The 14,630-nt window shown below is 46.7% G+C and overlaps 1 protein-coding gene across 3 annotated transcripts in view; it reads right to left on the bottom strand.

The window, feature by feature from the left end:
• Positions 1-11,736, bottom strand: part of BMX (BMX non-receptor tyrosine kinase) — a 52,904-nt gene extending 41,168 nt beyond the window's left edge. For 2 of the 3 annotated variants that reach the window (XM_049643483.1, XM_049643484.1), the window contains exons 1-4: positions 11,185-11,735; positions 5,352-5,498; positions 4,403-4,507; positions 2,181-2,262 (exon numbers count right to left, since the gene is read on the bottom strand). In XM_049643483.1, the coding sequence (XP_049499440.1) occupies positions 2,181-2,262; positions 4,403-4,507; positions 5,352-5,498; positions 11,185-11,187 (337 nt within the window). In that variant the 5' untranslated portion in view covers positions 11,188-11,735. Of the gene's footprint in view, positions 1-2,180; positions 2,263-4,402; positions 4,508-5,351; positions 5,499-11,184 lie in introns of all 3 variants that reach the window. The other variant, XM_049643485.1, reaches the window with a different exon arrangement.
• Between the last annotated feature and the right edge of the window lie 2,894 nt (positions 11,737-14,630).

Below are 14,630 nucleotides of genomic sequence, written 5' to 3'. Positions count from 1 at the left end.
GGCTGGAAACCCCACATACTGTCTTCCAGCCTCCCCTGCACGTAGAAATGGCCGTGGGATACAGTTCTGGCCAGTATGACACGTGCACAAGTTTGCAGGTTACGCTTGTGAAGAAGCTCAGAGCCTTTCCCAGAGCCTCCCAGAGCCTTTCCCAGATGGCAGAGCAGAAGGTTAGGAGGAGCCTGGGTCTTTACCCGACTTCACTGGGCTGCTGCATTGGCCCTGGGCCATCTCCCTCTGGACTTGCTAACCGTGTGAGGGGAACAAATGTACATTTGTTTCAGCCAGCGTCCGGTGTCATTTTTTTTTTAAGTTTGTTTATTTTGAGAGAAAGACAGAGGGAAGGAGGGAGGGAGGGGGAGACACACACACACACACACACACACACACACACACACAGAAAATCTCAAAGGCTCCATGCTGCACAGAGCCAGATGCGGGGCTCGAACCCACGAACTGTGAGATCACCACCTGAGCCAAAGTCAAGAGTTGGAGGCTTGACCGGCTGAGCCACCCAGGTGCCCCTGTTTAGTGTCTTTTTACCTGCACCCCCAAGCATTACTAACTGATACAGATGGCTTACTGTGCATGTGGCGGCTTACTGTGCATGTGGTGATAGGGCCTCTCTGAAGTTTTATGAGGGGCTAGGAGATTCACCTTTGCTTCTCTGTCCCTGCCTTGCTTTGTTTTCCATCTGCCTTTACCCGAGCTTCCCAGGGCCAAACCCAAAGCTTTCTGCCATATATAGTTCCAGAAGGACCCACGAAGGACTCTAGGGAATGACTGATAGCTGCACACAGGAGGTGTCTACATAGCAACTACTCCTACGAAGCCCCCCCCCCACCCCCCGCCAAAGGGAGACTGAGTGGGGAGCATCTCAAACCCCTCCTGGAGGCCCCACTATAACCACAGGGGCTCACGTGGGTGTGGAGGATACTTTAGTGTATATGTGCGTCATTTGTGTGTGGCTCATGATCACTCGAGGGAAAAAGAAATGTGATCTCCCATTTCACAGGTTGGGAAACTGAGATCCAGAGACATGGGATGGTTTTATTAGGTGACACAGCAAAGCAGGACTTGGACGCGGATTTGTCTGTCTCTAAGAGGGATGCCCTTCTCATTTCACCCCGCTGGTAGCGGGTAGAGGGAGGCTACTCCCCTCACCGGACCACTCAACCTACAGAATAGGCGGCTAAACCCTTTCGTGCAAAGGGAAGATGAAGTTCTGTGTGTGGAACAAGAAAAAAAGGATGTATTTGCACCAAAGTCGGTCATCGTCTACAGTGGTATAATTTGAAGTATACGGAGAAAGAACCCGCATCTAAAACTTAAATGAATTAAAACAAAACCGTACGCTGCCTGGGGGCTTAGTACCTGAAATCACACCAATAGAGTCATTCATTTGAGTCATATACTGTCCTCACACTCTGACCTACCTTTAAAATAAAAACATCCCAGGGAAAAATATCATAGCACGAAATTACTAACCATTTTGTCTCTTCTGCCAAAGGTTGTCACCAGAGCAGCCTAAGAATCCCTGAGTAGAAGCTTCATTAAATCCCCAGTTTTGCCTAGCATTTCTACTGCCCTGGTTCAAAAGCTGGGTTTGGGCCACCGAGTTACGAGTTCTCCATTATTAGGTACGCGACACCGGCCACGTCTCTTTAATTCCACTCATCTGAGAAAAGGAGAATAATATTACCCCCTTCCATAGAGCTGTCGAGAGGATTACTTAAGAAAATACTTTACAGCGTACTTGCCACAGTAGTTGGCAGATAGTACTTGGTAAGTATTAGATAGAACTTTCTGTAAACATCCAAAGTCCAGTAGCCACAGGCCCCACGAGAACCTAGACTTTGCCTTGGTAAAGGCACAGGGGGTGGAGAGCAGGTGGTCTGGCCCCCCCCCCCCCCCCCCCCCCCCCGCCCTGCGCTGCTGGGAGGACACAATAGCTGCTCTGTGCGGGTGGGGAGCGGGGAGGAAGGGAATCGGATCCACAGGCTCGCCCCGTGTAACAATGAGAATGCAAAATGAGAATGAGCATGACCCATTCTCTGAGGTTCCTAGGAAAAGCAGTGGATTCTCCCTTGGCAGAGGGCCCTTTTACTGCCATATCTTTCCTCCACGGAGCCTCAACAGAACTCAATTGGTGGCTATCTTTAATGAATTTTCCAAATTACCTTTTTGTAATGCTTTCAACCACTGACTTCGGCTCTCTTCGTTTGATGCGTAGACATAGAGAAGCCCGTCTTTATAGACAATCTGGAAAGGAAGAGATTGGGTTCATTGAGATATAATTGCATCCATGGTTCATTCCGGGGCAACTACACGTTTTCTGGGATCCAAAAGAAAAGTTGAGTTTGCTTATGAAATATGCAATACCTTTGGAATTAGATAAAAAAATCTAGTTCTTTTTATCCTCCACCCCCCCCCCCAGTTTGTTTTCTCCCAGACACTTCTACATTTGGGAAAATCATGGCAATGAGGCATCTGACATTCGTGAACACTGAGGTCCCAGAGGTCCCAGCATACATGCCCTGGACCATGGAGAATTATGAAAGTACAAAATGTTAGCTATGACAGATGTCTTAGGAATGTTCTGGTCCATCCATCAACCCAGTGCATGACTCTCTTTATACCCCATTGGGAAATGCTTACCTGTTCTATCCTTAAAAATATCTTCAGGGATGAAATGTCCTTTACCTTTGCTATACCACCCTTGGCAATTTCCATATATTCTGATCATTATATAGTTCCTGCTTATATTGAGTAAAAATCTGTCTCCCTGTTACTTTGTTTCCTTGGGTCATGTCCCACCCTGGGAATCCCCAGCATAAATCATTTTCTCTTCTTTAAGATGCTTGTTTAAATGTTGGAACATTATAATGTCTTCCCCAGATCGTTCTCTAGTTTATTGCATTTTCGTGGGTAAATGTTACAGACCACTTATTAAATATCTACTACTGTCTGGAATCTTTCCTAGATACTTTAAGATTTTAATCCAATTTCAATGGTATGAAATATATACGATTATACCCACTTTGTAAATGAAGAAACCAACTCAGAGGGTTGAATGTGTTGTCTATGGTAAATAGACAAATATAAGCAGTGGAGTTAGGAGCTCTGTGCGCCTCCAAAGCCTGTGTTCTTTTGAGTGTTCCGTGCTTCTGTGATAAGAATATGAAGCATCTTCCGTGAGCACACATTCCCCTGGCTTCTTCCAACTGAGCAGTGTTTGCTTTTAAAATAGGAAGTATGGGGGCGCCTGGGTGGCTCAGTCGGTTGAGCATCCGACTTCGGCTCAGGTCATGATCTCACGGTCTGTGAGTTCGAGCCCTGCATCGGGCTCTGTGCTGACGGCTCAGAGCCTGAAGCCTGCTTCGGATTCTGTGTCTCCCTCTCTCTCTGCCCCTCCCCCGCTATGCTCTATCTCTCTCTGTCAAAAATAAATAAAACATTAAAAAAAATTTTTTTAAATAGGAAGTATGGCCTGTTCACCAACCAGATGATTTTATTTCATTTTTGGCCACAGTTCCCTCGAGTCACTACCCCTGGGTAGTCTGACCATCAGAAGGACAGTCGGTCCGTCTGCCTTTAGATCGGAAAGATAAGTATTAATGATGTAATAAAACTAGGGCACGATGCAGATCAAGCCACTTCCAAAGGGTACTGTAGGCACACTTTCTGCACCATACCATTGCATAAAATACTTCAGGGTAAAATGCAAACTCCTTAGTATGCTGTGCGAAGTCTTTCATGATATGGCCGTGCCCACCTTTCCAGGCTCATCATGTCCTTCACTTGCTCACAAGGCTGGCGTTATTCCTACTTCACCTACAGGGCCTTGACATCTGCTGTTTCTTTTGTTTCACTGCCCTTCCTGTTTTTGCCGGGCTAACCACTGGTCTTTCTTAACCCGAGGGTCACTTCCAATAGATAGATCATCTCCCTGACCTTTGGGAGTGAGGACTGAGCTTCCGCTTCCTGGGTCACCATGGCTCCTCTGCAGACCTTCATCTTAACGCTCACCCTCACTGCCTTATAATGATCTGGAAATGCCTTGGGGACAAGGATGGCATTTGATTCCTTATAGTGTGTCTAATACCTTGTAGCCCCTTGGAAATGCTTAGCAGTGTTTGATGATAGAATGTGAGGCCCCAGGGCAAGTCAGGCCACTGTGGCTACTTGCTCATCCTTTCTTTTCTCCCTCCAAGTGAAGCAGATCGGTAGGTAGAATTTCAGCAAAATGCCCAGCTCCCATCTGGGGACGTGTCAAGCCTTGTCACTGTCTTCATCGTTTCGCAACACCTTTGGTTATCGGCCATATGTTGAGTTCACAATCGAAAATATTAAAACAAAAGCCATCCGCCCGATAGAACGTTGTCCCTGTCCCGCCCCTTACCTGAAACGGATACTGTCTTTCCACAGGGGTCTGCTCCTCAAGGTTTACTTTCTCCACGCATCTGATTTTCTTAATCTCAATTGATCCTTTTCTGCTGCCTCTTTTCTGAATTAAAAACCAAAATATTAGATGCCTCATGCAATGCACAATGGCACACAAGGAAAAGCATAAAGTGAAGGTTATCCTAGGAGGGAGATTGAGAGGTGGGACGGCTATGTGAGAATTCTTCCAATTATTCCATCGTGGTCAAAATCCAATGGCAACAGAATATGTTTTCGAGTGTGGACACAAGCTCATATATACGCCTCCAAAAGCAAGTCTTCAAGCAGTACTTAATTTTGTTTGATAATCTTGAAACACATTTCCAATCACCTGTCACGTGCTTGCTTAATCCACTTGGGAAAATCAAAATTTAACTCCAGGAAGCATCTTAATTTTGTTCCAATTTTAAGACAGTCTTTCAGTATTTCTGCTCTGATAGAATTCTCAGCTTTATAGAAATAGTCTTATTTCCAGCAGAGTGTTAAGGCAGGGTTTCTTATCTTCAGCACTCTTTGGGGTCAGATCGTTCTCTGTTGTGGGGGCTGTTCTGCACGTTATAGGATGTTTGGCAGTAACTCTGGCCTCTACCCACTAGATGCCAGTAGCATACCTCCCCCCCGCCATCACGATAACCAAAAATGTCCCCTGGGGGGGCCAGATCCCCCTCAGTTGAGGACCACTGTTCTAAAGGGTACAATTTGCCTCAGTAAAGTTAGCCAGTATTTTAAAGCCCTTTATCTTGAATTACTCATACCTTGGTTAAGAAAAGACCATGTGATAAGTGAGGGCAAGTTGATCTTTACTGTGTAAGCTAAGAAGCGTGACATTGTTCCATTATAATTAAGCACTTTGTGGAGACTTAAGAAAAATAAACAGTACAAAAACAATGGAATAAGTAGGGTCTCACCATTTTGTCATATTCATAGTAGGAGAGATTTGTTTTGGTTAAAACAAAAAGCCTCTCTTTGTAATTACTTGGCGACATTTTCTTTTTTTGCTGTGACCTTTTGAGAAGAAGTTCTTCTAGAATGGATTTTGTGTCCATATCGTCGTCCTAAATAAAATAAAATAATGAAAATGAGTGTGTGTAGCACCCAGCTACGTTCTCTTTTAGCCTTCAGAATTTTTAGCCAACTCTTTGTCAGCCAGGGATAATATAAATAATATAATTTCTACAACTTATATTTAGGACTAGAGAAAAAAATTTAACTAAGCAGTCTCTTAAATACACATGCGCCTGCCCTTCATTCCTACTGCTTTGGCTCTGACTGGTATAAATATGTTGATTTGTTGGATTTGCTCAAACTTTGAAATATTTGGACTCCAGACAGCTCACCATGTCTGAAGTGATTGGCCAACAAATTTCTCTCTGTCAATGTGACTCCTCTTTGACCAAATCATCCAAACCACTGTGAGACCCTGATAGCATTGTAAGTGCTACCCACAGTTCCTGATCATAATCAGAGCTTTAACATAAAGGGCACGGATATGATTTTCAGGATTTCTGAGAACAGAACATTTAAAAAACGCTACCCAAATCAATTTTTAAGAAACTGAAAAAAAAATTGGTACCTTACAAACTAAAAACAGTCTTGCTTTTCCTTCCCAAACCATGTTGCCGTGAAAGTTTAAGGTATTTCTAAAAAATAAATACATTAACTTTCTGGTGCTACTAAGACTGTTGCTTCACCCTCAAGTCTGATATCAGATCTGGTAACGAAAAGTAATGTTTTGTTTTGTTTTGTTTTAAAGTAATGTTAAGTAGTGGGCCGCAAAAGGTAAACTTCCGTAAGTTCTTTGTTTTGTGAAATCTCAGGATTATTAGCAGTCAGAGGTTCAATAATTTCTGTCGTTCTTTGTCTACTGATAATCTGCGTATCGTTAACTTTACTCACCTTACATTTGATCGCTCGGGTGTGCTTGTGGGTCCTAAACGTCGAGTCAACTCTCGAGGTCTAAGCAAAAAGTTACTGTCCTGAGGCACAGGTGCTCATATTCCCTCTGGCTATGCCAAGATCATGGATTACAAAGAACATATTTGCATCCTATTTATCACTCTCTATCAGGAAGCACCCACAGAGGCACTGCTCTGTGTGGATGGGAGAGGATGCCAAGTGAACCTGTCCAATCGTTAAAGGCCACTTCTCACTGGCCCAGAGCGTGATGGGCCCACTAAGGCAGGGAAGCGGGAAGGAAGGGAGACACATTGAATAAACCACCATCAGGTCCAGCCAGCTTCCCTCCTGACATAGACCACACCACTGTAGAAATGGGAATCAAAAAGTCAGTGTATGTTCATTATTTATACAGATGAAGTGACTATTAATCCCTCAAATGTTCTCCAAGGGCATCGATTGCTTTAGAGGCAGAAGTAATGGAAATCTTATCCAATACAAATCTTATCCATCGGTCACTTTTTGTTTTGAATATCGTTTTATCTGGAAAGAAAAGCATAATTCCTTTGGGAAAGTAGAATGGGTTTCTTTTGACCACAGTGGGTGCTATTTGTCATGGTCACTGGTTTCTTGGCCCCTGGACTCAAAGATGGGGCAGAGGTCGGGGGTAGTAAACCCAGCAGGACCTGGGAAGACAGGTACACCTACTTTTCACCTTTGCCTTCGTTAGAAACTCTACACATATGCCTGGTCAGATAAGATTTTTTTTCTTTTCTTTTCTTTTCTTTTCTTTTTTTTTTCTTTTTCTGGGGGGGGGGGGCGGGGCGGAGAGGCACAAGCAGTGCAGAGGCAGAGAGAGGAGAGACAGAATCCCAACCAGGTTCCACACCCAGTGTGGAGCCCAACACAGGGCTCAAACCCACGACCCTGAGATCATGATCTGAGCCAAAATCAAGAGTTGGATGCTCAACTGACTGAGCCACCCAGGCGTTCCCAGATAAGATTATTTCCTATAGCCAGAGTCAATGGCCGGAAGAGATTTGCTTGAAGGGTTACTGAAACTGTGCAGGGTCTAGTGTTTTTGAGTTAATTCCCCTCTTGGGGAGCCATACCACACACTGGGTATAGTTTTAGGGCACTTTTGCCTTTTATATTCCTGCAATTAAAAGTTTTACTAAGAAAGCATAAAAAAAAAACTGTGAAAACTTTTGTCAAACGTCTGTTGTCTCCACAGCTAGAACATGACTCCTCAAAGCAGAATGCAAGTTAAATAGATCTGATTAGTTGAATAGAAAGTTTACTTTTCAAAATAAGAGAGAAAGTTTACTTTTCAAAACTTTTTCAGATACTGAATGGACTTGTCACACTAAGAGCACTGTTTTAAAAATGCAAACGGCAATGTCAATGTATAAGCAGCCTTTCCTAGTACACATGCTTTTCTGTTTATAGAAATTTTACATTCATTACATTAAAATTTGGGGGAGGGAAATTTTATCTAAAAAATCAGTATGGTGAGTCGCAGAAATCACCGAGAAATGAAATTCACAAAGTTGCTTTTGTATCTTGAGGGGAAGAAGAAAATGGGCTCAAAAGGGCCGTTCCAAGTCCTTGGACACACTTTCTGATATATCTCCAAGGCTTTATGCATGTTGTTGCACCTGATGCCACATAATTTGTCAAATGGCAACAAATTTGTTCATTCCAAAGTCCTGCCTTTTGTGAATTTTTTGGCTTTCATTTCTAAAATCAGATGTGATGTACGTTTATTCTACAAAATGAAGAACTACAAATAAGCAAAGGAAAAAAAACCTGTTAACATCTTGGTGAACACACGTCTAGATACTTTTGAATACATACGTGCACGTATTTATTTTCACAAAAATGAGTTCGCACTCTGTGCAGATAGGTCTGCAATCTGTCGTTCTCGTGTAACACACGTCTGGAGCCACATGTCTTTGGAGACCTTCAGAGTTCAACTCCGTCAGCGGGCCCCAGAGCTTCCCAACACCCTTGAAGAGCCCCATTTTGATTAGTCATGCTTTTTGTCTCATCCAGATCAGTTTCTTCTAAGACCATATCTGGCTCTTGCTCAGGTTTGGACCTGCCTTTCTACTTCTATTTGCTTCTATCTCTTCCTCGTACTTCTCTCTTCTCCTAGATTAGCCTAGATTCCAAATGGAAGGCATTTTTATGGTCTCCCTTGGTATAGGAAGAGATAACCAGTGGTGATGACTCATTTTTAGCAATGCAACGTTTCCTCCCTGTGTTAGGACAATAAGTCACCAGGCTCAGGTACCACTGTTGACTCAAATGCCTGTCCAACAACTGGCAAATCTGGCTCTGTGTACCCATATTTAAGGGAAATTCAATTGGGAAGGCTCAGAAGACTTTCAAAATGAAACAAGATCCTAAAGCTAGTTAGTATTAGCCAGAAATCGATTTCCATAGGGGAGCTGGTGGAATGCGGCGGGTGTCTCATATTACCACCTACATGGTATAGACACATCAATTTGCCTACCAAATAGCCCAGGCTGCCTATTTCCATAAGCGCGTGAAACTAGAAAGAGATTAAAGTGCAGGGGATGCAAAAACAAGAACCGGCACCCAAAACACTGGCAGAAATCGACATAGTATTTTCTCTTAGGAAGCCAGCAACCATTATGTCACTTCCACACTGAAGGTGCCTGCCGAGTGACCATGACTTGGAAGCGCCATGCTTATTTAACATTTGTGAGGAACCATTAACAGGAGAGTAAGGAGGTCACTCTGCAGGTCTCTCCAGCACACTCGATTTCGAGCCTGCAGCGGGCCGGACATCAAGCGAGTGGTTCCCCAAATGAGGACCAGCCCTCCACTGCCCGAGAGATCAGGAGAAGACTTGAGAGATAGGTTTCATAACTGATTAGCGTGCCGGGCGGCCGGAGGGTGGTGGACTGAGAAGGCACGGAGGAGCCTATAGGGCTGTCATTTGTGCGCTGTGTCACCCTGACCAAGGCCCTACCCTGTCCTAAGCTTCAGCTTTCTGACCTGTAAGATGAGATGGGTCACGCCTCTGTCGTTTTCTGTGGCTTGAATGAGAAAGCTACGGGAAAGTTCTGGGCGCATTAGGGGCACTGAATCATGGTTAAGAAAGCAAAGGGTAGAGGGGTGCCTGGGTGGCTCAGTCGGTTGAGTGTCCGACTTCAGCTCGGGTCAGGATCTCACGTTTCTTGAGTTCGAGCCCCGCATCAGGGTCTCTGCTGTCAGCACAGCCCCTCTCTCTGCCCCTCTCCTGCTGGCGCGCGCTCTCTCTCAGAAATAAATAAATGTTAAAAAAAAGAAAAACAGAAAGGTGGAAAGAAATGACTCAAGTGCTAGAGCAGAGTCCAGGATCTCTTTGCCCTGAAAGGCCTGAGGAAGGAAAGTCATTTCTTAAGATAGTCAAGAAAGACATTATGGAAGGGAGGCATTAGAACCAGACCTTGAAGGATATGAGCGATCGAATCCTAGCTCACATTTAAGGAGGGTGTGCCTTACACCAGGCACTGTTTAAAGCAGCTTAAAAATTTGCATTTGTTTACCCTGTAGAATAGGCCAGACTCCCCCTGTCCTATGGGGTATGTCCTAATTCATGGGGTGGTTAGGAAAAAAGCAAAAAGTGATAAATCCTTGTCCTAATACCTTATGCTGAATTAGTAGCCCATAACACTGCTTAGGTGATACAGGTTGGCGTGGGCAAAAGCACCATGCTGGTGGGTTCAAATCCCTGCTCTGTCTCTGTGCAACCTGGCCTGTTACTTAACCCTGCTAAACCCCAGCTTCCCCATCTGTAAAGGGACTAAAACAATAACCACGTCAAAGGTTTATGAGGATCAAGAGAAAATGGCGGTATGATGCCTAGCAGGCTAGTAGATATTCCTAAACTCCGTACCCCTTCCCCTCATCACTCCATATGTAAAATTAAAAAAAAAAAAAAAGACCACAGGAAAGGTTAGACACTGACGACAGTGAAATGACCCTTAGTGATAAAATTTCAGTTCTCATCGCCCTTCACCAGATCCTGGGAATAGGGGATCGTGAGAGGCAGGAATATACCTCAGGGATTCTCTGGTCAGCAAGCACCTGACCTATGCGTCTGTTACAAGCTTTTGGCCCTGGGACTGGTCACCTTAGAATCAGGTTGAACCAGCCCCTTCCTGACTGTGTATTTGTGCCACTGGGTTTCTCACAAACCAATACGTGGATGTTATTCCAAGCGTGGTCCATGGGCCGGCAGTATCAGCGTCAGCCTGTGCTCGTGAGAGTTCGGAAAGCACTGAGCTAGACCACGTTACAGTTGCGCTACTCTTTAAATCCAGTGAAATTCTCATGGTCCACAAGAACTTGCAAAATTGTATGGCTGTGGTGCAACTGAAAGGTTCACCTCCCCCATCCTTCCATCTCCATCTAAGACACCCCCAAGCCCCAGATTTTGGAAGACTTCGGGAACCTGCGAGCAAATATTTGTAGTTAAAATAACATCATAAAAACACAGATAAGTGAAAGAAGGTATGACTAACATTGCTCTGTCTCTTCGGAAGCAGTTAGGAAGCCGGTATGCAAAGGCACGGAAGGGCAATGCGTACAGCACTCTACGGAGAAAGCCACAGAGCTAGCTGGAGCCGACGGTGAAATACACACAACCCGACGGCTTCCCCGAACGAGATTCTGAACGCGGGGGGAATTTACAGCAAATCCACAGCAGGCCTCCAAATTGCACGGTCTCATCCAAAGTCCCTGGAGGAGCCCCGGCAATTTCACATTCATCGTCCTGAGCCTATTTGCCTGTAGGGTATGACATCGTGTAGGCACCTGCACGAAACGCACCATTTTGGCTGGGTCCGCCGCCGGGGTCCGCCGCGGTGAGGTTGGTCTGCTCTTGCAGGAACACGGCCCCCGCTGCCCTCCTTCCAGCGGCAGCAAATTGTCTCACATTTTCCCGGCTGCTGGGTCAGAAATGGCTACATTACTCAGTGCCCCCAAAACGTTTATTGTCCTGCAAGGGCCTTGCACAATCCCACAGGAAACCACGCTCAGCACTTAGCCAACACTTGTTGATCTGATTGAACGCAACAAAAACGGAGACAAAAGCATTTTTCATAAAGGTTCCAATTTTGATAACTACAGCTCCCGCTTTTCCCAGGCAGCTGCCAGGTACATGTGATAACCCTGCCTTTGTTTATAGAGCTCTGTGCTGGAAAGGACAAGAAAATATCTCGGCAAAACCCCGCTCCTGACGCTGACTTCTCTCAAGAATCAGGAAACCGTGAGGTAACGCCAAAGTGCACAGAGAGAAAGCAATGAACACTCCAAGTGGACCCTGGGCGAGGGGAGGCTGGAGAATATGCGACAGATAAAGACAGTTAATATGACCCAAAAGGGGCACATTTCCCCACCTTAAGGTATTAAGAAATCCAGAAGCAGAAAAGAGATCAGTTTGGCCAATGCACCAAGATTGCAATGAAAAGCGTGATTGTTGCTGGACATCATTCTGACAACATCACCGCTTTCGGCTTTCCTCATTCCACCCTTTTCTCTGGTGCACGCTGACCGGTAACGTGAAATACATCTAATGAGTTCTTTTAGGCTCTACTATCAACGGCCGAAAACCACAGCCAGCCTTTTGGCGTTGCGTTGACAACTGTATTAACTTATACACGCTTGGCTACTCAGACTTATTTGGAAACCTCCACGGTGTGATGAAATCTTGGGGTGGCAGACGAGAGTGAAGCTACTGACTTGCAAAGAGTATTCCTTTGGGTGGACGCGGGATTCGCATCATTGCTGTTCACTCATCATCCGGTCGGGTCTTAGTGAGAACCTGCCGTGGGCCAAGCAGAGACAGGAGTAAACAGAACAGAGGCAGCCCACAGCTTCAGGGGCCTTATGTCTTGAGGAGGCAGAACCCCCAAGTGAAGGTTTAAGTCCAGTACTGGAAACACCTGGGCACAATCTCTTAGGATCCCCATCCCTTCTTGGGCCTTGAAACTCTCCGGGGCAGTCGTGGGGAGTGGTTTCCTCTGAGTCAAATGTCGTAGATTTATTGACTTCTTCTATTCATTCGCTTCCTCTGCCACGTCTCCCGAACCTTTCTTTGGCTTTGTATTTGGCACGTCTTTAGTTTAATTCCAACTTGTTGTGGCAACCTGCTGTTGCGATTACGTGATTTAATCTGTTCAAATTATCCTCTGCGCTGGCACCCGTACCCAGTGACACCCTCGGGAACGTTCTCTAAGGCACGAGCGAGCTTCTTCTGGCTTCTGGCTGACCTCTATTGTTTTTTTCCCCCCCACTTTAAAAAATTCATTTGTGCCATGGCTTTAAACACCATCTACCTGCTTCTGATTCCAAATTTCAGCATTCGGTGGTTTCCTCTGCTTGGCAAACTGCCACAGACATCTGCCTGGTTCATGTCCTCATCTCGGGGCTCTGCTTCAAGTGGCATCTTCCTAATGAGCCCTACCTGGACCACCTTGTTTAGTACTACAATCTCACTCCACCCAGCGCTGAGGATCTCCCTCTCTCTGCTCCGCTTCGTCTCTTTCCACAGCATTTGACACCTGCTGCACGATTTATTTATTACCTTTAATGTCTGTCTCTCTTTGCTAAAGAGTAAGCCTCCAAGGGCTCCAGTAGTGTCTCTCTACAGCCTGAGCTTTTGCCCTGGAATCTCTTCAGTGGGGGTATCGCCCCACCACCTCCTGCATTTACTCCTCTGGTGCTAAAATGATCTACATGAAGGTTGGGATCCGATGTGAATGGTTTACACCTACGATGTGAATGGTTTGCACCTACTGGGATGGAAGATTAAATGTATCCCCTCTCCTAGAGATGCTTGCCTATTAAATCTCGGCCTCGGTGGTGGAACGGATAACCTCGGTTCTGATGAGAGGAGATGGGTGAGTGGGGGTGGAGGGTGGACGTGATTAACAGAGATTCCTCTTTACCTAGAGACTGAAGTGCATAGCACGGCAACCTTTGTTTTCCAAACATCTCCTCTCACCTTCCGCAAATGGTCTTCTTCCCTTTGTGTCCCCACACCCCCATCCCTGTCCTGAGATCCGGATGCTAGAAAGCCTCATGTTGCCTCACTGTCTTTGGAATTTCACAGCTCTGCGAATTCCCCATACTCACAGAATTAAATTCGATTTTCTCCTGTTAATCTGTCTCCCGTCGACTTGATTCTCAGTCCAGCTACAAGGACCTTGAAGGGCAGAGGAAATCCTCCCTCCCCAACAGGAGCCATAATTGAAGTTTTATTGAAACAGCCGCACCCGTTTACTTCCATGTTGTCTATGGCTGGTTTGTTGCTACAGAGGCCAACCTTGGAACGGTCTTCACAGAGAACATATGTGGCCTACAGAGTTGAAAACATTTACCATCCGGCCCTTTACAAAGTTTTCTGGTCCCCGCTTTGGAAGTGCCACTTTCTTTCCTTTCTCTAAACCACACAACAAGCTTTTCTGGTGTTTGGAGGACAGAAGCTGGCGGCCGTGCCCCGTCCTCCTGGTTAACAACCCCAGCAGGGAGCTGGACGCGCTCACCGGCGCTGCGACTGTGCACTGCCCTGGGAAAACTCTCCAATGCCTGTCCACAAGCACGCCCACGACAAGCGCGCTCTTACCCAACTGTCGCCCGGAGCGAGCGTGTCTCTTCTTCAGGCAAAAGAGTGTCGGCGCCTCCATTCCTGCCCTCACCTCCACCGCTCCCCCCACCCCCCCATGCTAAGGGCCAAACAGCAGGCGACATATTTATGCAACAAACAATTGTGTCGTGCTTAGGACACACCAAGTTCACTTAATTCTCATTACCAGGCTGGTTCCATTATCCCCACCCCCGTTTTGCAGTGGAGGAGCTGGAGGCACAGAGACGCTGAGCCAGCTGCCCCAGGTCGCACAGCTAACAAGTGTCGGAGGCACGATTGGAACGTGCAGCTCCGCTCTGAGGGACGCGCGACCAGCGACTCCAGTGAACGACGGGCCTCCTAACGAGGTGGGGGCGGGTCCTTGACGGGCCGGGAGCACCCGCCCGGCCCAGCGAGCGCCCGGACGTCCGCGGGGGCGCGCCTCTCCGGGGCGGGAGGGGCGCAGAGGTCGCTGGGTCGCCGAGCAGGCAGGGGAGGGGCGGAAGGGGGCGCGGGAGGAGCCCGGCGGCCTGGAGAGACGGGAGCGCACCCTCGCCCGCCCCCGCCCCCCCGAGCCCCACAGACTCCCGCCTCCCGCCCGGCTGCGGCCGCGGGCGGCGAAACGCTGAGTCACGGTGAGGCGCCCTCG

This window comes from Panthera uncia, chromosome X (assembly GCF_023721935.1).
Source record: "Panthera uncia isolate 11264 chromosome X, Puncia_PCG_1.0, whole genome shotgun sequence".
Lineage (NCBI taxonomy): Eukaryota > Metazoa > Chordata > Mammalia > Carnivora > Felidae > Panthera > Panthera uncia.
Note: the sequence above shows the minus strand (reverse complement) of the source record. Positions and strands in the feature narration are given on the sequence as shown.